This window comes from Trichomycterus rosablanca, chromosome 22, assembly GCF_030014385.1.
Source record: "Trichomycterus rosablanca isolate fTriRos1 chromosome 22, fTriRos1.hap1, whole genome shotgun sequence".
NCBI classification, from domain to species: Eukaryota; Metazoa; Chordata; class Actinopteri; order Siluriformes; family Trichomycteridae; genus Trichomycterus; species Trichomycterus rosablanca.
In genome coordinates this window covers 787,501-809,717 of record NC_086009.1, presented here as the reverse complement: position 1 = coordinate 809,717, position 22,217 = coordinate 787,501, and the positions used below count along the sequence as shown (strand labels likewise).

General features: G+C 46.6%; 1 protein-coding gene across 1 annotated transcript in view; it reads left to right on the top strand.

Annotated features, from left to right (window-relative positions):
• The first annotated feature begins 4,560 nt into the window (after positions 1–4,560).
• Positions 4,561–22,217, top strand: part of abcc6b.2 (ATP-binding cassette, sub-family C (CFTR/MRP), member 6b, tandem duplicate 2) — a 20,665-nt gene continuing 3,008 nt past the window's right edge. The window contains exons 1-30 of the mRNA XM_062984998.1: positions 4,561–4,824; positions 5,036–5,212; positions 5,327–5,452; positions 6,426–6,563; positions 7,369–7,494; positions 7,917–7,981; positions 9,039–9,167; positions 9,284–9,490; positions 10,272–10,449; positions 10,532–10,693; positions 10,792–10,884; positions 11,839–12,042; positions 12,547–12,693; positions 12,838–12,925; positions 13,506–13,575; positions 13,704–13,830; positions 14,038–14,214; positions 16,286–16,453; positions 16,522–16,699; positions 17,450–17,522; positions 17,842–17,959; positions 18,286–18,493; positions 18,761–19,071; positions 19,149–19,348; positions 20,100–20,226; positions 20,376–20,477; positions 20,743–20,889; positions 21,111–21,269; positions 21,365–21,531; positions 21,656–21,850. Of these exons, the coding sequence (XP_062841068.1) occupies positions 4,561–4,824; positions 5,036–5,212; positions 5,327–5,452; positions 6,426–6,563; positions 7,369–7,494; positions 7,917–7,981; positions 9,039–9,167; positions 9,284–9,490; positions 10,272–10,449; positions 10,532–10,693; positions 10,792–10,884; positions 11,839–12,042; positions 12,547–12,693; positions 12,838–12,925; positions 13,506–13,575; positions 13,704–13,830; positions 14,038–14,214; positions 16,286–16,453; positions 16,522–16,699; positions 17,450–17,522; positions 17,842–17,959; positions 18,286–18,493; positions 18,761–19,071; positions 19,149–19,348; positions 20,100–20,226; positions 20,376–20,477; positions 20,743–20,889; positions 21,111–21,269; positions 21,365–21,531; positions 21,656–21,850 (4,631 nt within the window). The remainder of the gene's footprint in view (positions 4,825–5,035; positions 5,213–5,326; positions 5,453–6,425; positions 6,564–7,368; positions 7,495–7,916; positions 7,982–9,038; positions 9,168–9,283; positions 9,491–10,271; positions 10,450–10,531; positions 10,694–10,791; positions 10,885–11,838; positions 12,043–12,546; positions 12,694–12,837; positions 12,926–13,505; positions 13,576–13,703; positions 13,831–14,037; positions 14,215–16,285; positions 16,454–16,521; positions 16,700–17,449; positions 17,523–17,841; positions 17,960–18,285; positions 18,494–18,760; positions 19,072–19,148; positions 19,349–20,099; positions 20,227–20,375; positions 20,478–20,742; positions 20,890–21,110; positions 21,270–21,364; positions 21,532–21,655; positions 21,851–22,217) is intronic.

The following is a 22,217-nucleotide window of genomic DNA, read 5'->3' as shown; positions in this document are numbered from 1 at the left end:
TAAAAACGAACGAACACGTCTGGGTGTTTATGGTTTAAAAGTTTGATGCAGTTTTGTGTTCAGTACAGTGAGTTCTCTCTCTGGTCGATGTGGTCGTTTGTTATATTGAAATGTTTATGCTGGTTTTTGCTGGTTATTGACCAGTGTGTGTTGTAACAGTCCAGTACTGGAGCTCAGACATGACGCAGCGTTTTGTGCCAGTATTGAAACGTGACAGCAGTACAGAAAAGGGAAGCGGCTACAGGATGTTTGGTAACGACTAAGAAACACGCTCGCTAACAGAATCCTGTCGTGACGTTGTAACGTCTTGGCGGACGCACGACGTGAACGGCTATTTTATAAGGTTTTACTCGAGTTCAGTGGTTTGTAAGGTCAGTGTGTGTGGATCCAGAGCTTTAGATGCGTGTTTGATCTGGTCTGTAGTGATACTGAACCTGAACTGAACAAACAGCCGCCGTGATTCGACTCTGCAAATAAAATGACGATAAGCTTCGGTCTGTCAGAGCTGCAGTGAAACCGATCGATAACAAGCGCTGAAAATACAACAATGTTTACGGAGAAACACAAATATATTATCACAAATGTAGCACTTAAAAAAACTGCATAAATTGAAATGAAAACCAGTTATAAATCGCTGAAAAAGGACCCACCGCAGCCCTGACCAGGATAAAGCAGGAAAATAAATATATATAATTGGCTAAGGACTACAAACAAGTTGATCCCCTGTATGAACACTTAATCATTTTATTCCCCTGCGGTGTCGAGACCTGGGTGGCGGGCGGGACGTGTGTGTGTGTGTGTGTGTGTGGTTCTACAGGAAACACTAACAATAAAACCACATTTATTAATTAAATCAAAACATTTAGTTGCTAGGCTAACAGGCCTGAAGCAAAACACGTCGCTTTCCTGTCGTTCATCCAGATCTGATCGTTACTGCAGGAAAATACCGGCTTATTATTTAATTACTTTATTTACTTTGATGATTTTGTCCTTTAGTTTAAGCCCCCGTCTTTACAATCAAACCCAGCACTACCTACTGTGCCATCCATTAAAATACTTTTTTAATGCATATTCTCTATTTTACTCTGTATTTAGTCATAGCCAGTTCCTCTTCCTCTGCTGCAGACCCCGGTGGTGTACGAGGAGGGTATATTCTCCTGACAGGCCTGATCTCCACGTTCCTCCTTCTGTACAGACGCCTCGGCCTACTAACCGGGGTCCTTACACAGCCTCAAAGACCCCGCCCACTTTTTAGACTAGTGGTCGATTTTGTCCACTGCAGTGCCGATTATGTCTGCTAGGGGTGCCCAGTCGATTGGTAGCAGAGCTGAGATTCAAACCTTAACAGCTGTTATTAGGAAATAATAATAATAACGTTGGGAAAGAATTTAGAGAAGGCCTTCATTTACATTCTGGAGGAAAATGTTTTAGTATTATTTAGTTTATTGTTTATATTTATATTATAATTGAGTCTTTAAGGCATTTTATTTACATTACTGTATATTATTTCATGTGAACTAAACTCTCACACAGCCGTATCACGTCTGTAAGCTCCGTATCTATACGTTTGCGGCTCCTATATTGTTCCTGTCTGTACGTCGTCCTGGTTCTCATTGGCGTTGTCTCATAAACACACCCCACACCAACAAAAGCCGCCTCCACCACACCAGTGTTTGCTTTTCCATGACTGGAAACAGCGCACAGATGAGCCGGAGGAGCTCAGAGTCGGGGGTATTGTGAGCGTCTCGTGTTGGTACAGCACGTCCGGAGGTAACGTACGCTTTCCCATCAGGAGAGTGTCAGATCAAAGGAAATACGGTGGGGCGTAGCTTTAACCATGCGGTGGGTGTGCGGTACGTAGGCCTACGACGAACGAGGTGGAAGTTCAGTCCATCCCAAAACAGAGAGCACAGAAAAGCCCACGGCGGCACATCAAAGGAAGTCTAAGCACCGTGTAATCTCCCATCAACATCAAAGGCGTGACCTTTATTATTATTATTATTATTATTTTTAGAAGCTCATTAGTTTCGTTATAGATCATTCGTGTCATTATTCAATCAGCCAGTCATGTGACATCCAGATCATTCAGAGCTAAAGACGGTTATATATACCGTACATATCACCAAAAGTATTTGGACGCTTGACAGTGTGTTTGTCGGTCATCAACAAACTGTCAAAAAACATAATTAATATTGTAATTAGAGCCACTTTAATTAGAGCCAGAACAGCAGCCGCTCCTCTCTTCCTCCAAGTATGTCTGTGGGAATTTGTGTCCGCTCAGTCAAAAGCAGACAGCATTCATACACCTAAGGAATTTCCTTTATGTTCCTTTATGTGGTCGCTTTATTACACCACTGAGCGACTTCTGTGACTTTGACGGGGCGTCCAAATACTTTTGAGCAGAGATGTGTGTGTTCCGTCCCACTGTGAGTCCTGATGTCAGAGCTGAGCTTTAGGTATCACTTTCATTTGTTAAATGTTTGTTCCGTTTAAAGGGTGTGTGGGTGGGTGAGCAGGGGCGTGGCGCCCTCCTCTCACAGCTGGGTGTCTGTGTTGTGATGGCATCTGCTGCATGAGAGAGAGAGAAAGTGTGTGTGTGTGTGTGTGTGTGTGTGAAAGAGAGAGAGAGAAAGAGAGAAAGTGTGTGTGAGAGAGAGAGTGAGAGAGAGAGAGAGAGAGAGAGAGAGAAAGTGTGTGTGAGAGAGAGAGAGAGAGAGAGAGAGAGAGAGAGAGAGAGAGAAAGTGTGTGAGAGAGAGAGAGAGGCAGGACTTTATGAATCCACCTCAGACTGAACCCTACGACGCAGGTACAGGAATTCAGTGGTGGAAAATCCTTCAGCGCTGGAGTAAACACACTGGGGAAGAACAACAGACGTCTGGATGGATAGGCTCTGCAACCTCAGCGGCCTGGATCCTCTCTGGGTAAGAGCGAGATAGAGAGAGAGAGAGAGAGAGAGAGAGATTGTTATTACTATTATTACATTGTTATATTATTATTAATATCATTAATGTTGGTGTTAGTGGTAGTAGTAATAGTGATACTGGGAGTATTGCTCTTGTTGTATATCACCAAAAGTATTTGGACGCCTGGCCTGAGCTTGTCAGACAACCGGCATCAAAAAACAAACGGTATTAATATTTTAATTAGAGCCACTTTCATTAGTGCTAGAACAGCAGCTGCTCCTCTCTTCTTCAGCTTCTTTCAAGACTTTGCGGTACGTCTGTGGGAATTTGTGCCCGTTCAGTCAAAATTCGACAGCATTCATCCATTTGAAACACTTGGGGATTTTTTTCCTGGTTCTGGTTTCACTATTAGTTGTGTTTTTACTCCGCCACTATTATTACACTCAACTGACTTGTTTACTTCATCTCAGGTGTAATAAATCAATGATTTAAAAGAAATGACATGCTTCTGATTTCGCAGCAACAGTTTAGGGAAGGACCTTTCTGTAAAATGTGTCTGTAAAAAGACATGAAGAAAAGCTCCAGAGTCCTGATCTCAGCCCCACTCAACAGCTCTGGGATGAACCGGAACATCGACCGATCGATCAATGCTCAGCCGTACAAATACAACTGCTGTCGTCTTTTGACTGAATGGGCACAAATTCCCATACACAAGTTCTCAGAAAAGCAGTATAATAGTCGCTCTATTTTAATACTGTTTGTTTTTAAATAAAGAACAGCAGTGGCTCAGGTTGGCACCTTTGGGCCCCTAGGCGAGGCCCTTAACCCTCAATTCCTCAGACTGTGCTCAATCGTAACTATAAGTCACTTTTGATAAACGCGTCCGCTAAGTGTCACAAATCCGAATGAAACGAAGCGTCCGACAGGATTGCGGTCAGGCGTCCGAATACTTCTGCCAAGCGCGGAGACGTTTACACAGCGCCTGTTAGCTTCAGGGAATCGTTTCATTCACAGCGGGACTGGGGCGTGTCTCAGGAGCAGAGAAGCTGAACTTCACCCCACCTTTAATCTGCAGCCGGGAGATAATTGCAGGAACACAAAAGCCTGATTCGAGGCTCGAGGACATCGTTTCCTTCACTGGGATTAAAACCAGATCAAAGGGTTTTAAACACCCTTTTTTTTTAAGGGGGGGTGCCTAATTTTCCAAAAGATGGTTCAGTTTGATGTTTGAACCTGTTTTCCTGGAGCACATCCTCATTATTATCCATGATAAGTCTGACAGGCATTTGTAAACAAGTGCATTTAAATGTCATGGAGGAAGATGATCACCTCTGGGCGAGTGTATGAGACGTCCAGAACAGAAAATGAGCTCCTGAACCTCATTAAGTCCTGCAAGTTACGCTGACAACCTTGAAGGCGACGTTACTGTATAACAGAACTTGTGGAAGGCCTCGAGGAGACCAAGAATAAACTGGATTGACATTGATGTGGATTGTATTATTAGGGGCGACTTCAGACAGAGGGCGTCGGAGAAAATAGCCAACCATCACAAAGCAATGTACCTTAAAACAGAGCCAAAAGGAGGAACCTGAAGGAGAAACCTGGAGGAGGAACTAGGAGAGAAATCTGGAGGAGAAATCTGGAGGAGGAACCTGGATGAACCTGGAGAAGGAACCTGAAGGAACCTGGAGAAGGAACCAGGAGGAGGAACCAGGGGAAGGAACCTGGAGGAGGAACCTGGAAGAGAAACCTGGAGGAGGAACCTGGAGGAGGAACCAGAAAGACAAACATGGAGAAGGAACCTGGAGGAACCTGGAGAAGGAACCTGGAGGCACCTGCAGTCCCTCCCGGGTTCATTACTCCGGATTCTCTCGTCCCATGAGCTGTAACTGGAGAAGATTTTGTGATCTCATGATTCCAGTGACGGTTTCAGTCTGGTCTGTGTTCTGGAAATAAACCTGCGTGTACGTGTGGGTGGAGCGCGACCTTCAGACCTGTTCTTCTGATCTCGAATTTCCCCACTGATGCTGTCTGAACAGATATCTAATATCTATGAGTTGTGAACACTAGGCGCTGTGTGTAGTGCTGTATTATACAGTGTGTGTGTGTGTGTGTGTGTGTGTGTGTTTAGGACTGGAACAGGACGTGGTACACCTCCAGCCCGGACCTGACGCTCTGTTTCCAGAACACTCTTCTGATCTGGATTCCTTCTCTCTACCTGTTGGTCTGCGGTAATTTTTACCTGGTTTACCTCCGGTCACTTCGGTGTGGGTGCATCAGGGTCTCCGTTCTCTACTGGGCCAAAACGGTGAGAACCTGAGGAACCCATTAGATCGTTTTTTATCTACCTCACATCCCGGAGGGTGGCGGCTCTGCTGGGGTTTGATGTGATTGGTGTGTGTGTGTGTGTGTTGCTCTGTAGGTTCTGGGCGTGTCTCTGGCCTGTTTCGGGGTGCTGGAGTTGTTCCATTTCCTCGTGTACAGGAGCGTAGAGATCATTCATCATGTGGTTTTCCTCCTGAACCCGGTCGTCCGAATCCTCAGCATGGTAACACACCCTGTTACACCTGTCACAGTCCCCTTAACTACACTGCAGGGTCACAGCAGGGCCGTGTAAGGACCCTGGTTAGTAGCCTGAGGCGCCTGTACAGAAGTGGAGGAGCGTGTGACACCATCGCAGTCTCCAGCAGAGAAAAGGGAACCGGCTACGACTAAATTAGGAGAAAAAGTCAAACAAATGCAGATCAAGGGGTCGGAGGGGTCGAGTGGTGATCCGTCTCTCCTCGGTCAGATTGGGGAGCTTGTGCAGGCTGCAGCGGATTCACAGAGGGGAATTGGATATGACTAAATCCGGGGTTCGAATCAGGCACTAAACTGTGCCCTGTTCTCTGTGCCCTGTATTTTATGCCCTGTACTCTGTGTCCTGTACTCTGTGTCCTGTACTCTGTGCCCTGTATTTTATGCCCTGTATTTTATGCCCTGTTCTCTGTGCCCTGTTCTCTGTGCCCTGTACTCTGTGCCCTGTACTCTGTGCCCTGTTCTCTGTGCCCTGTACTCTGTGCCCTGTATTTTATGCCCTCTACTCTTTTCTCTGTGCCCTGTACTCTGTACTACAGTATTGTGCCCTATTTTCTATGCCATGTTCTCTGTGCCCTATTCGTTGTGCCCTGTTCTCTGTGCCCTGTACTCTGTTATCTGTACTACAGTATGTGCCCTATTCTCTGTGCCATGTTCTTTGTACCCTGTACCCTCATCTCTGTGCTCTGTGCCCTGTAATATATGTCTTGAACTCTGTGCCTTGTTCTCTGTGCCCTGTACTTTACGCCCTGTACTCTGTGCCCTGTGCTCTGTTATCTGTACCATGTACCCTGTTCTCTGTGCTTTGTTCTTTGTTCTCTGAGCTCTGTGCCCTGTACTTTATGCCCTGTTCTCTGTCAGTACTGCTCCTAATGCGCTGGTGCCCATTTCTAGTTCGCCATAGTAACAGTAACGGTTGTGTGTGTGTGTGTGTGTGTGCACAGGTGTTGGTGATGTACATCATCCACCTGGAGAGAGTGAAGGGACGGCGCTCCTCGCTCTTCCTCTTCCTCTTCTGGATGTTGGCGGTGATCTGCTCCCTCGTTCCTCTCCGCAGGAACGTCCAGAACATCGTAAATCAGGTGGGTAGCACTGCTGCCTCACAGTAGGAAGGGTATGGGTTTGATTCCCAGGCTCCTTTCTGTGTGGATTTTGCATGTTCTCCCCGTGTCTGTGTGGGTTTCCTCCGGGCGGCAGTAAATCATGCCAACCCACAACCTCTGAGATCTGGGGTTCGAATCTCAGCCCGTATAACCATCAGCTGTTCCTCCCAACATTCCTCTGTGTTTCGGCGGCTGTGACCCGCGGGAACGACGAGTCACGACACGACGCTGTGTTCAGTGCCGCCACGTCATTAAAGGGCAGCGGGGTGGAGAAGCGGGTGGTTCTGGTTCTGTCTTTATAGACCAGGTTCTGCCTCGGGGGGGCCACGCCCAGCTACTGAGGTCCTTCATTACTGCTGCGCTGCACATGGGATTTTTAAAGGAATTCACACAGGTGTGAATGTGGGTCGACTGTGCCCTGTACGTTATGTCATGTACCCTAATCTCTGTGCCCTATGTTCTGTACTCTGTGCCCTGTCCTCTGCACCTTGCACTGTTCTCTTACGCCCTGTACTCTGTGCCCTGCACTCTGTTGTCTGTACTACAGTATGTGCCCTGTTCTCTGTGCCATGTTCTTTGTACCCTGTACCCTCATCTCTGTGCCCTGTAATATATGTCTTGAACTTTGTGCCCTGTACTTTATGCCCTATACTCTGTGCCCTGTACTATGTACCCTGTTCTCTGTGCTTTGTTCTCTGAGCTCTGTACCCTGTTCTCTGTGTTCTGTGCCCTGTATTTTATGCCCTGTGCCCTGTGTTAATGCTCTATGTGAATCTTTTTGCAGGATTTCTCCGGAGGTGTGATGACATTGGTGGTTTTTTTCATCCGTTTCTCTCTTCAGCTCGCTCAGCTGATCCTCTGCTGCTTCGCCGATCAGCGGCCACACCCGCCACGCCCTGCCCACCAGGAGGTACGACAACGTTACCAACACTCCAAATATCGTCTCTAATAGAGTTGATGTCCAAACTTAATCTGATACTGGTCGAGTAAAAACGCCCTTCCAGTGACCTTCTGAAAGTGTGGCCGTCACGCCACAGGAAAAAAGGCTTTCTGGGAACTGAGTGTTCTGGCATCATACACCAGCAGAACCAGTCCAGATTGAGCCTGGCATCACGGTTTCAGGAGGAAAGCAGGTTGAAGCGGGTTGAAGCAGGTGTGATGAAGCAGGTTGAAGCAGGTGTGATGAATAGAAACACGTCCACCTCTGCGCCTCCGTGCCCCCTCTGACAGCCATAAAGGGACATGCAGGAGGACATGATTCCCTGATCGAGCCCCGTTATTTAAAGTTAGCTTGTATATACCGAGCCGCTAACCCCCCGTGTGTCTCTGCAGGAGAACCCGTGTCCTGTGGAACGCGCTTCTTTCTTGTCTAAAGCTCTGTTCTGGTGGTTTGTTGGGTGAGTTAAATTAAAGCTTCATTTGTAAAAATCTGCCATCAAAAAATTTTTCATGTTCTTGATTTTTTCACTCTTAATGATTTTGGAATTTCATTAAACTGTGAAACGCGGTGAAGACGAGGAAGCAGGAACAGCCTGGACCGGGTGCCAATCCATCACAGGGATTTAGACATAGCCAATCGTGTTTGTGTAGACACCCAGCGGGACGATAACACCGGGGTTCGGGTCCTGGTATAAATCTCAGCAGTTGTGTTCCAGCGTGATGGACCAGTGCACCACTAGAGCGCCACCTACTGACATCCCTGTTATTACAGCAACACTGTAGTGACGGTTCTTCATAGAAACACTGTGCTTTCATTCGATCTCTTGCTTTTGAACCCGGCACGATGCTGCAGGAAGGGTATGGGTTTGAATCCCAGATCTCCCTGTGTCTGTGTGGGGAGCTCTGGTTTCCTCCAAGTGATGTACAGTCAGGTTAATTGGAGCTACTACAAATTACCCTGCGAGTGTGTGTGTGTGTGTGTTTGCCAGGGTGTTTCCTGCTGTTTCACACAATAAATCAGACCCACTGTGACCCTGACCAGGATAAAACGGTGGTAAAACAGACTGTGAATGAATGAATGCACAGCTTGTTTTACACCAGTCTAACTGATTGAGTGTTGAGTTGGACGTGAGGCTACGTTTATCATGTTTTTGAGGATAGGTGTGTGTGTGTGTGTGTGCCCTGTGATAGACTGGTGACCCACTGTGACCTTGACCAGGATAAACCAGTGGTAAAACAGACAGTGAATGAATGAATCCTGCACAGCTTGTTCTACACCAGTGTAACTGATTGAGTGTTGAGTTGGACGTGAAGTTATGTTTATCATGTTATAGAGGTGTGTGTGTGTGTGTGCCCTGTGATGGACTGGTAACCCACTGTGACCTTGACCAGGATAAAACGGTGGTAAAACAGACAGCTTGTTCTACACCAGTGTAACTGTCTTGAGGTCTTAAGTTGGATGTGAAGCTACGTTTATTATGTTATTGCGGTGTGTGTGTGTGTGTTTGTGTTTAGGCTGGTATGGAGGGGATATCACTCACCCCTGACTGCTGAAGATCTCTGGTCTCTGAGGGAAGAAGACACGTCCCAGAAGATCATGAGTGATCTGGAGAGAGAGTGGATCACACAGAGAGCGGCGCTGCAGTAAGAGGCCTTCATTAATATTCATACACTATATGGCCAGAAGTATTTGGACGCCTGACCGTGACGTAAACGGACGCCCACGGTCCACCTGAACTCCCTCCGTTTTCCTCGTACAGGCAGGAGAGGAGCGTGGATGGAACCCGAGCTCCGAGCTTCAGGATCACGCAGCCGACGCCCATCTTCCAGAAACTGCGCCAGGAACAGGGCGGCGGTTTCCTCCTGCTGCGCGTGCTGGTGAGAACATTCGGCTCTCACTTCCTGGCGGGAACGTTGTGCCTGATCGTCCACGACGTGGTCATGTTCTCCATCCCTCAGGTGCTCAGGTGAGGGATCGGACGGTTTTGGATAAACTGCACGTATTTTTTGGGTCCTGGGTTCGATTCCCAGACGGGGTGGTCCGGGTCCTTTCTGTGTGGAGTTTGCATGTTCTCCCCGTGTCTGTGTGGGTTTCCTCCGGGAGCTCCGGTTTCCTCCCACAGTACAAACACATGCAGTCAGGTTAACTGCAGATACTAAACTGCCCCTAGGTGTGTGTGTGCCCTGTGATGGACAGGTGACCCCTGACCAGGATCAAACTGTGGTAAAACAGACAGTGAATGAATTAATGAGTTGGTTGGCATGGTGCCCTGCTTGCCCGCCTGTTTTAGATGGCATTTGCTTGGATCTATTCCGGGTTTGAATCTCAATGGTGCTGTCGGCCAGCGCTCCCCCCTGAGGGTATGTGGGCACCCTGGCACCCTGTCCTCTGTGTTCCCACCTTGTGTTCCATGATACTGACCAGGATAAAGAGACTGATTGGCATGAAACCCCTTATTATCCCCCTGTACTTCAGTGGAGGTCGGTCTCGCTCATGGAGAGTCACACGCTGATCTCCATGTTCCTCCACTTCTGTACAGGCGCCTCGGGCTACTAACCAGGGTCCTTACACAGCCTCGAAGACCCCGCCCACTTAATCCCATCTTTTCCCACCCAGCAGACTAGTGGTTGATCGTGCCTGCTAGGGGGCGCTCAGCTGACCGGTAGCAGAGCTGAGATTTGAACCTGTTAATTAATCTGTGATCTTTGAGCTTCCTGTTCTGATGTTCTGTCCTCCTTTGCTTCCAGGCTCCTGCTGGGCGTGGTGGGAGGCGCGGACGTTCCCCGGTGGAGGGGGTATTTATTTGCCGTGGTTTTGTTCTTGCTTTCGTGCCTGCAGTCGCTCTTCAACCATCAGTACATGTACAGCTGCTTCACGGTGGGCATGAGGGTCAAAACCGGCATCATGGGTCTGGTCTACAGGAAGGTGAGCGCAGACAGGTGTGGTCACAGTCACGGGACAGCAGTTTACTCTCAGCGTTTCACTCTCACTCTGTCTGTCTCTTCAGTCTCTGGTGATTAGTAGCGACGCCCGCAGGACATGTACGGTGGGTGAGATGGTGAACCTGGCATCTACCGACACTCAGAAGCTCATGGACTTTGTGGTTTACTTTAACGCTGTCTGGTTGGCGCCTGTTGAAATCGGCCTGTGCTTTTTCTTCCTCTGGCAGGTAATGAAGCCCGGTGTGGTGGCTTGGACACGCCCGCTTCCTGTCAGTCATGATTAGTGATGCTACGTGTGTTTGTTTTCTTTATATTTATCGTGTAGCATTTGGGCGCGTCGGCTCTGGCGGGATTGGCGACCGTTATTTTCATCTTCCCTCTGAACGGCCTCATCGCCAAGATTCGCAACAAACTCCAGGTGAGATTTAACGTCACCTGACCGCCGTCACGCCTTAATAAAAGCTGCTGACCCTACGCTTGAAGTGACCGGCTGTTACTCAATATCCAGCGACAGGAAACAGGATAGACAGTAGCAACACAAAAAAGTCGAGCAAAGTTTAACTTTATGTGATGTGGCAAGAACCAATCAGAATTAAGCATTAAACAGTTCGGGATTCCTACTAGAGATGGAAGAGAAACTCACTGTCATGGCATCAAACTTCCAAAGAACGAACACAGAGTTCTTGTCATCTCTGCACAGTCAGTGATGGACTACACATGAATGAGATTTACAGACGAGCGATTTCCCTTTTAGCAGGAACACGTCTGATTTGTGGTCAGGTTGTTTTTTTCCCTATTGTAGATGCGAGCGAGCGAGCGAATGCCAAAAGCTGATGTTGATGCTTCCGGTGTGAATGCAGGGTGACGAACGTTCAGCGATTCGGCCAACAAAAGGTGCAAAATCACTTCCGAGCAACTTAAAATAAAAAAATAAAAAAATACTTTGCATTTAAGACAAGTTAAATACAAAGACCCTCCTTTTGAACCATTTTCAATTAAGGTTTTTCTTTAATAACAGTCTTATAAGTTGACATAGAAGTAAATAATAAAAGAAGGAAAAAACACCACCACCCGGCTTATAATAACAAAGAAAAAAGAAATAAGACCCTATTATCTTTCCTAAAAATGTATTCACTCTGTACTGTACTGTACACTGCACATCACGCTAACCAGACTAAATAGTTTAATAACTAATAATAATAATAATAATAATAATATTTATAAAAGTTCAAGAAGCAAAACATGCAGATTTATCAACTGAATAAAGATTTAAAACATCACACATGATAAACACAACCATGATAAATGGATCAGTTTGAGAGATTCAGCTCTGCTCCCTCCGTCTGTAAATCCCTGTCTGTGGTTCTCCCAGGAGGTCCAGATGAAGAACATGGATGGACGGATAAAGCTGATGAACGAGATCCTGAACGGAATAAAGATCCTGAAGTTCTACGCCTGGGAGAAAGCCTTCGAGAGGAAGATCCTGAACTTCAGGGAGAAGGAGCTGGCTGCCATGAAGACGTCTCAGATACTTTATTCTGTCTCCATCGCCTCCTTCAACTCCTCCACCTTCCTGGTGCGTCAGTTACATTCCTGGGTACCGGTAGGGTTACAGACCACAACCGGTGGAGGAAATACCACAACTGAACTGGCAGTTTTACTGGGACGGACTGGCACAGACAACCGTACCTTATACACTAAGACTGACTGGCACAGAGTACAGTGTACCCTTTACTGGGACTGACTGGCACATAATACCATGCCTTCTTTACTCAAACTGACTGGCATCCTATACTGAAATTGACTGGCACAGGATACTCTTCACTGAGTACCACAATTCCTTTACTGGCACTGACTGGCACAGAGAATCAAAGTTGTTTTACTGGGACCGACTGGTACAGAGAACCATACCTTATACACTAAGACTGACTGGCACAGGATCCTAATCCTTCTATTTTTGGGACCTACCAGAAGAGCCCTCGCCTCCCTAACTGGGACAGACTAAACCAGACCACGCCCTGTAACTGGGACCCCGTTCTTTCCAGTGTTTTGTGTTCATGGCGCGTCTCTGTGTTCTCAGGTGGCGTTCACCATGTTCAGCGTTTACGTGTCCATTCATGAGGAAAACGTTCTGGATGCTGAGAAGATCTTCGTTTCCATGGCGCTCATCAACATCCTAAAAACGCCCCTGAGTCAACTTCCCTTCTCCATCAGCACCATCACGCAGGCAAGTGACCCAAACACCCCCCGTACAGCCGGGTCAGAGCAGCATCAGGAACAAACTGGCCCTGGTCAGGGTCCTGGTGGAACACTGGATGGGATCATTCATAATTTATCAGCTGTATTAAACGACTGTGTCTTACTGTCTCAGGCCATCGTGTCTCTCAGACGTCTGGAAAAGTTTCTGTGTCAGGACGAGCTGAGAGAGGACGCCGTGATCAAAGCTCCTCACAGTCCAGGTGAGAATTATAATACAAATATATATAAAAAATAATGATAAAAACAATAATAATAATAAAATAATGATGATGATAATAATAATAATAATAATAATAATAACAATAATATTAATGTAATTAATATTAATAATAATAATCTAATTATTAATAATAATAATTTAATTAATAATAATAATAATAATTTAATTAATAATAATAATACAAATCTAATTAATAATAATAATAATAATTATTATTTTTATTAATAATAATAATAATAATCAAATTAATAATAATAATAATAATGTAATTAATAATAATAATAATGTAATTAATAATAATAATGTAATTAATAATAATAATGATAATAATAATAATGTAATTAATAATAATAATAATAATCTAAATAATAATAATAACAATAATAATCTAATTAATAATAATAATAACAATAATAATCGAATTAATAACAATAATAATCTAATTAATAATAATAATAATAATAATAATAATCTAATTAATAATAATAATAATAATAATAATGATAATAATAAAAACAATAATACTAATAAAATAATGATGATGAAATCTCTTCTCTTAGACGCTGACAGTATCGTGATAGAGAACGGCTCGTTCAGCTGGAGCAGAGACGGAGCGCCGTGTTTAAAGAGGTCAGCAGCTCTAATCTCATTACAGGACTGTACACAACATTATCTGTCACCATGGAAACAATATATGAACTTCTAACCAATCAGAATCCAGAAGTGAGCATCACTGTGGTATTACTGTGTGATTACAGAGTGAACGTGAGAGTTCCTCCCGGCCTGTTGGTGGCGGTGGTGGGTCCCGTCGGCAGCGGAAAGTCATCGCTGCTCTCTGCCGTGCTGGGAGAGATGGAGAAGAAGAGCGGAAACGTCACAGTGAGGGTACCGATTCATCTCACACGCTCAAATCAAAACTTACACATTATACAGCCCACACTTATGGTGGCCACTTCCAAAACCCCAACAAAAAGGAGTGAGATGGACTGGCGCCCCCTGTCCAGCGTGTTCCTGCCCTGCACTCAGTGATTCCTGAAATAAAATAAAAGCATCGTTTTAATTTGAGATGCTAAAGGTGTGTGATCTCTCCAGGGTTCGGTGGCGTACGTTCCCCAGCAGGCGTGGATCCAGAACGCCACACTGAGGGAGAACATCGTGTTTGAACAGCAGAAGAACGAGAGCAGCTACCAGAAGGTTCTGGAGGCCTGCGCTCTCCTTCCAGACCTGGAGATTCTGCCCGGAGGAGACGACACTGAGATCGGGGAGAAGGTATCCTCACAGGCGCTTAGACCTGGTCCACACGATCGGCTGTGCCTGGGGAGGGGAAGTCCGAACGGGGAATCCATCCGTGGCACGTCATCAGGAATCATTTGGAGAGTGATTCATGTAGAGAATGATTATTCATGTCTAGAATGATTCATTTAAACAGATTAATGTAGAAAATGATTCGTTTAAACGGAGTGATTTATGTAGATTATGATTCATTTGAACAGAGTAATTCGTGTCAAGAATGATTCGTTTAAACAGTGATTCATGTTGAGAATGATTCATTTAAACAGAGTGATTTATGTAGAGTATAATTCACTTGAACAGAGTGATTCATATTGAGAATGATTCATTTGAACAGAATATGATTCTCGACATGAAGTAACGCCTGCTGTGTGCTCGGGATGCCAGCAGCGTTGGCCCAGTGAAGTGCACTGAGGAACTGGATACAGTGCCTCCAAGTAGTATTCAACCCCCTGCAGATTTTGCAGGTTTACACATTTAGAGTTAACTTAGCATTTTGAAATTTGGACTGTAGATGGGCCTGGACATGTGAAATGCACTGCAGCCAAAAAGAATGTTATTTCTCTGTTTATTAATTTTTTAAAAATCTTCAAAGTTTACCAGAGGGTCAGTTATTATTCAACTCCTCAAACCACCAGAATTCTGTTTGGTTCCCTCAAGTATTAAGAAGTAATTGAGATATTAAGAACAATGAGCTTCACATGCTTGGATTAATTATGTTTTTTCCCCGCCTCTTCTGACTATAAAAGCCCCTCCCCAAACAGGTGAACAGCACTCATACATGGTCAACATGGGAAAGACTAAGGAGCATTCCAAGGCCATCAGAGACAAAATCGTGGAGGGTCACAAGGCTGGCAAGGGGTACAAAACCCTTTCCAAGGAGTTGGGCCTACCTGTCTCCACCGTTGGGAGCATCATCCGGAAGTGGAAGGCTCATGGAACTACTGTTAACCTTCCACGACCTGGACAGCCTTTCAAAGTTTCCTCCCGTGCCGAAGCCAGGCTTGTCCGAAAGGTCAAGACTGACCCAAGGACAACAAGGAGGGAGCTCCGGGAAGATCTCATGACGGTGGGGACATTGGTTTCAATAAATACCATAAGTAATGTACTACACCGCAATGGTCTCCGTTCCAGGCGAGCCCGTAAGGTACCTGTACTTTCAAAGCGTCATGTCAAGGCCCGTCTAAAGTTTGCTCATGATCACTTGGAGGACTCTGAGGCAGACTGGTTTAAGGTTCTCTGGTCTGATGAGACCAAGATCGAGCTCTTTGGTGCCAACCACACCCGGGCCGTTTGGCGAGAGGATGGCACTGCATACGACCCCAAGACTACCATCCCTACAGTCAAGCATGGTGGTGGCAGCATCATGCTGTGGGGCTGCTTCTCAGCCAAGGGGCCTGGCCATCTGGTCCGCATTCACGGGAAGATGGATAGCACGTCCTACCTGGAGATTTTGGCCAAAAACCTCCGCTCCTCCATCTAGGATCTTAAGATGGGTCGTCATTTCATCTTCCAACAGGACAACCACCCCAAGCACACGGCCAAGAAAACCAAGGCCTGGTTTAAGAGGGAAAAGATCAAGGTGCTGCAGTGGCCTAGTCAGTCTCCTGACCTTAACCCAATTGAAAACTTGTGGAAGGAGCTCAAGATCAAAGTCCACAAGAGATGCCCAAAGAACCTAGACAACTTGGAGAAGATCTGCATGGAGGAGTGGGCCAAGATTACTCCAGAGACCTGTGCCGGCCTGATCAGGTCTTATAAAAAACGATTGATAGCTGTAATTGCAAACAAGGGTTATTCCACAAAATATTAAACCTAGGGGTTGAATAATAATTGACCTTGAACTTAAAAATTTTTTTTTTAATTAATAAACAGAGAAATGACATTCTTTTTGGCTGCAGTGCATTTCACATGTCCAGGCCCATCTACAGTCCAAATTTCAAAATGCTAAGTTAACTTTAAATGTGTAAACCTGCAAAATCTGCAGGGGGTTGAATACTACTTGGAGGCACTGTATATCTAAAGTTAATGCTGGATGTTCTGTGTTCAGGGTCTGAACCTGTCCGGTGGGCAGAAGCACCGGGTGAGTTTAGCTCGAGCCGTGTACAGAAATGCCGACGTTTACCTGCTGGACGACCCGCTGTCCGGCGTCGACACACACGTGGGGCAGCACGTCTTCCACAGCGTCCTCGGTCCTGCAGGAGTTCTCAGGAACAAGGTAACCGGACGTGACGCCGACACGCATGAGGAAAAGATTCGGTACTTAAATCATTATTGTTGTTTCAGACGCGCGTGTTGGTGACGCACGGACTCGGCCTCCTCCCTCACACCGACCTGATCCTGGTGATGAAGGACGGACGCATCACGGAGACGGGGTCTTACAGCGAGCTGCTCACGAGGAGGAACTCCTTCTCCCACCTCCTGAAGACCTTCAGCAACCAGGAGCGCAGGGAGAGAAACAGAGGTGAGAGAGGAAACACAGCAGGCGGCGCCGTCCTCTCTGGACGCCCCCTAGCGAGTACGATCGGCACTGCAGGCAGTGCAGCAGACAAAAATGGCCACTAGTCTGCTGGGCGGAAAAAGACGGGACTAAAAAGTGGGCGGGGTTTTTAACGCTGTGTAAGGACCCCGAGGGCAAATAAAAAGGGGTCGGAGGGAGGGCGTGTCAGGTGAATATACCCTCCTCGTACGTCATCGGGGTCTCCAGCAGAGGAAGACATGGCCAAAAGTATTTGGACACCTGACTGTAAGCTTGTCGGACGTCCCAGTCCAAAAACCAACTCTAGCAAAACAAAGTGACCTCTGTGTGATCTTAGAACAACAGTATGTCTGTGGGAATTTGTGCCCATTCAGTCGAAAGATTGATCAGTTGATGTTCCGGTTCGTTCCAGAGCTGTTGAGTGTGCAGGACGCTGGAGTTTCTTTATAGAGATTACTATGTGCTGGAACAGGAAAGGGCCTTCCCTAAACTGTTGCTGAAAAGTTGGAATCATTTCATAACCTTTATATAATGTATTTATTACACCTGTTATTAGTAACTGTTGTGGCTGAAACACATCAATTCATTCATTAAAAGGGGCGTCCCAATACTTTTGTCCATGTAGTGTATATTGAACCAAATCCTCAGATTCAAATCCTGAAGTGTGAAGCTGCTGTGAGTGTTTGATGAACGTGTGTTTGTTTGAGGAGCTAAAACGACTCTTTAATCCTTCAGGTACGAGGATGTCGGCGTCCTGCCTCGGCCTGAACGATTTCTCCATCGACCTGTCACAGGAGCAGCTCATCCGGTAAAGTGTCGGGGTTCCGATTCCACCCGAATCATACAAAAACCATCAGCTGTTAACCATCTGCTGGATGGTCGAGGTGCCTGCACACTGGGTCTATGTAAGACCCCGCCCCTGACAGGTGAAAAAAAAAGCCATCAGTGGCTGTGTGCGAGAGTCACGCACTGCTATCCGTTATTCACCATCTCACCAACTGTGCAGCGCTTCGACCAGCCAGCAGAGGTCGCTACAGCAACGGTGATGCTAAATCCTTTTGGCTGATCACATGATCTTTACGTATATAAACGTAAACGTCTCTGTTCTGTGTTCTGTGTCCCGTCAGTGGTGACGTGGGCGGCGCCGGGGTCCAGACCGTGGAGGCGGTACCGGACTCAGAACAGGAGCAGGACACTGAGGAACTGTCCAAACTCACCAGGGCTGATAGAGCTCATACAGGCCGGGTAAGAAACGCACTGTACTGTGGGAATTTGTGCCCGTTTTGTTGAAAGATGACAGCATTTGTAGGGCTGGGCGCTGCTTGATGAGTTTCTTTATGTCTTTATAGAGCTTTATAGGGCCTTCCCTAAACTGTTTGTACAAATATTCATTATTTGATGTTTTATATGGATGGACGGTGTAACACTAATTACGCTGCTTGATGGTGGTCGCTACACAGACACGTTTGGCTGTGTCTGAGGGGGGTGAGGTTGGGGGGTAGGTTAGTGTTTCCCTGTGGCGACCCTGAGCGCTAATCCTGTTATGCTGAGTCTCTGATGTGTTCCTCTAGGTGAAGCCGGAGGTGTACATGGAGTATCTGAGGACCGTCAGCCTGGCCTACGTCGTCCCCATCGTGGTCCTGTACGCGGTCCAGCAGGCTGCGTCTTTCGGATACAATTACTGGCTGCGGCTTTGGGCCGACGCCCACGAGACTGACGGATCTCGGAGCGACTCCGACGTGACACTCGCCGTGTTCGGAGCGCTCGGCTTCACTCAAGGTACGTAGCGTCGGGTCCTGGACCGTCATATTAGCCTGACCCCACCGGCTTCAGTCCAGGGCAGAGACGCACCTGATCCACCGCAAGAGCAAAACTGGGCATGTAAGGGGTGCAAAACCAGCGCATCATCAATTTATCAACTCTATGTTTCAGGCTGTTTTTATAGCATGAATGAGCAGCGCCACACAGTGGCTTCCAGCAGAACCACAGTTCATCATAGTTTAGATTTTAAGTCCAGGTCTAATTAGATTCTCGCGTGTGTTCCAGGTTTTACCATCTTCTGCACCACGGTAGCCATTTCACTGGGCGGCGTCATGGCGTCCCGTCAGCTCCACCTGGACCTTCTGCGTAACGTCCTGCGCTCGCACGCGTCTTTCTTCGAGAGCACGCCGAGCGGGAACATGCTGAACCGCTTCTCCAGGGAGATGGACGCAATCGACTGCATGATCCCCGACGCCGTCAAGACGACGCTGGGATACGCCTTCAAACTGCTCGAGGTCTGTGTCGTGGTGCTCGTGGCCACGCCCTTCGCCGGACTCGTCATCCTTCCCCTGGCGTTCTTCTACACCTTCATCCAGGTACACGCACACTCAGAAGCTAACTGGTTCATTCATAGTGAAACGGCACCGGCTAGCACGCTGTGTTTGTTTTTTAGAGGATCTACGTGGCCACGTCGTGCCAGCTGCGGCGTCTGGAGGCGGTGAGCCGCTCACCCATCTACACGCACCTGAACGAGACGGTGCAGGGCGCCAGCGTGATCCGCTCCTTCGGTGAGCAGACGCGGTTCGTTCTGCAGGCCGACGGCAGAGTGGATCACAACCAGACGTCCTACTTCCCCAGATTCGTGGCTACAAGGTCAGATCAGTCACGCCAGCACACAGCGCCAGACCTTCCACAGTCCAGGTCTGGGTACAAGGGTTTAGATTTCTGGGATTTTCCACTAGTGCACCAGCGCTGGAGTTCTGAACTCTTCTACTGGTCTACCAATAGGCTAGGTGCCCCCTAGTGGACACGATCAGCAGTGTAGCAACAGAGAAAATTGGCCACCAATCTGCCAAGTTGCCACTGAGAATCACATGGAGTTAAGCATAACTCTCAGTACGGGTGATAAGAAGTGGTGCAGTTCTGACACATGTCTGAGGGGGCGTGTGGAGATCCGACTCAGATCAAAGGTTGTACAAGCAGCAGTGGACTCACAATGAAGAATTGGATATGACTAAATATGGATGTTTTGCATAACAGTAAAGATGTTCGAATAAGACAAATTATTATTATTTTATATTATTATTATTTTATATTTTATATTATTATTATTATTATTTAAATTATTATTATTATTTTATATTTTATATTATTATTATTATTATTTTATATTATTATTATTATTTTATATTATTATTATAATTTTATATTTTATATTATTATTATAATTTTATATTATTATTATAATTTTATATTTTGTATTATTATTATTATTATTTTATATTATTATTATTATTTTATATTATTATTATTATTTTACATTTAATTATTGATTTATATTATTATATTGTTATTATTTTACATTTTATATTATTATTATTATTTATTATTATTTTTATTCTAGATGGCTGGCAGTAAATCTGGAGGTTTTGGGGAATCTGTTGGTCCTTACTGCTGCCGTCCTCTCCGTAATGAGAAAAGAAAGTTTAAGCCCTGGACTCGTTGGCCTGGCCGTGTCTCACTCTCTACAGGTCAGGGAATCAGAATCACGCACGAGTGTGTCGGACGTTCCATCCAGAATGATCCGCTGTGGCGACGCCCTTAAATAATAATAAAACACACGTAACACGTATGTGTGAGATAAATCTGCCTGTTTTATGGGACTGAAATGTTCCTGCAGGTGACGGGAATCCTGAGCTGGATGGTTCGAGCCTGGACGGACGTGGAGAACAACATCGTATCAGTGGAGAGAGTGAAGGAGTACACGGACACGCCCAAAGAGGTACCGCTCAAATACATCAGGCTTCATATCATTGATTTCCTCCCAGTTTAGTCGTAGCCGTCTGTGTAGACTCCTAGCCGGTTGATAGCTGTGCTGATATTGAAACCCCAGTCTCTATGGTGGCGGGGGGTTTGTGTACTTGGCTGCACCACCCGAGCGCCCGGCGCCTGAGATATTAAAGGTTCTTCATGGTTCGGATAAACAGCCACTGTAAGCAAGAAAAGAGTGAAATAAAAACCATTACGCTTGAACATGTTCTTCACAGGCAGCGTGGGTAAAACAGAACACACGGCTGAGCTCAGACTGGCCGCGAACCGGCACCATCCAGTTCCACCAGTACGGAATGCAGTACCGCCGGGGTCTGGACTGGGCTCTAAAGAACATCACGTTCAGTATCGGAGACAGAGAGAAGGTACGGCCTGTTTTTCACAGTTGGTTATGTCTCAGGATGGGGGGGGGTCTCCGTATGATATGAACACGCCTGGTGCAGGTGAAAAGAAGTGGTCACGGCTCTCCTCAGTCAGGAGTGGAGGTCTACAGCAGTAGCGAGAAAGCCTAATGCAATCGGGGAACTGGATATGACCAGATTGGGACTAGAAAACAAAAACAAGCGTCGTTTCTCGTCCACTGCAGATTGGGATCGTGGGACGGACCGGAGCGGGAAAGTCGTCCCTCACGCTGGGAATCTTCCGCATTCTGGAGGCGGTGAGGGGACGAATCTACATCGACGGGGTGAACATCGCCGAGCTCGGCCTGCACGAACTGAGGTCACGCATCACCATCATCCCTCAGGTAGGAAAGTTCTCGTCCACACATCAGAAACATCCACCTATAATGGTGGGCTCGGCATGGATTAATCATGTGTGTGTGTGTGTGTGTGTGTGCAGGACCCGGTGCTCTTCTCAGGCTCTCTGAGGATGAACCTGGACCCGTTTGATGGTTACTCTGACGAGGAGGTGTGGAGAGCTCTGGAACTGGCTCATCTCAAAAGCTTCGTGTCTGGTCTTCAGGAGAAACTGAACCACGAGTGTTCAGAAGGAGGAGAGAACCTCAGGTACCTTCTCATCATCTTCACCAGCACCAGCAGCAGCAGCAGCTTCCACCAGGACGGAGCTCTGACTGTGTGTGTGTGTGTGTGTGTGTGTGTGTGTGTGTGTGTGTGTGTGTGTGTGTTACAGTCTGGGTCAGAGGCAGCTGGTGTGTTTAGCTCGAGCTCTGTTGAGAAAGACGAAGATTCTGGTTCTGGATGAAGCCACGGCTGCTGTTGACTTGGAAACGGACGAGCTGATCCAATCCACCATCCGCACTCAGTTCTCCCAGTGTACAGTACTGACCATCGCCCACCGCCTCAACACCATCATGGATTATACCAGGTACACACACACACACACACACACACACACACACACACACACACACCATGGATTATATCAGGTACACACACACACACACACACACACACACACACACACACACACACACACACACACACACACACACACACACACACACACACACACACCATGGATTATATCAGGTACACACACACACACACACACACACACACACACACACACACACACACACACACACACACACACACCATCATGGATTATACCAGGTACACACACACACACGCACACACGCACACACACACAATCATGGATTATACCAGGTACACACACACACACACACACACACACCATCATGGATTATACCAGGTACACACACACACACACA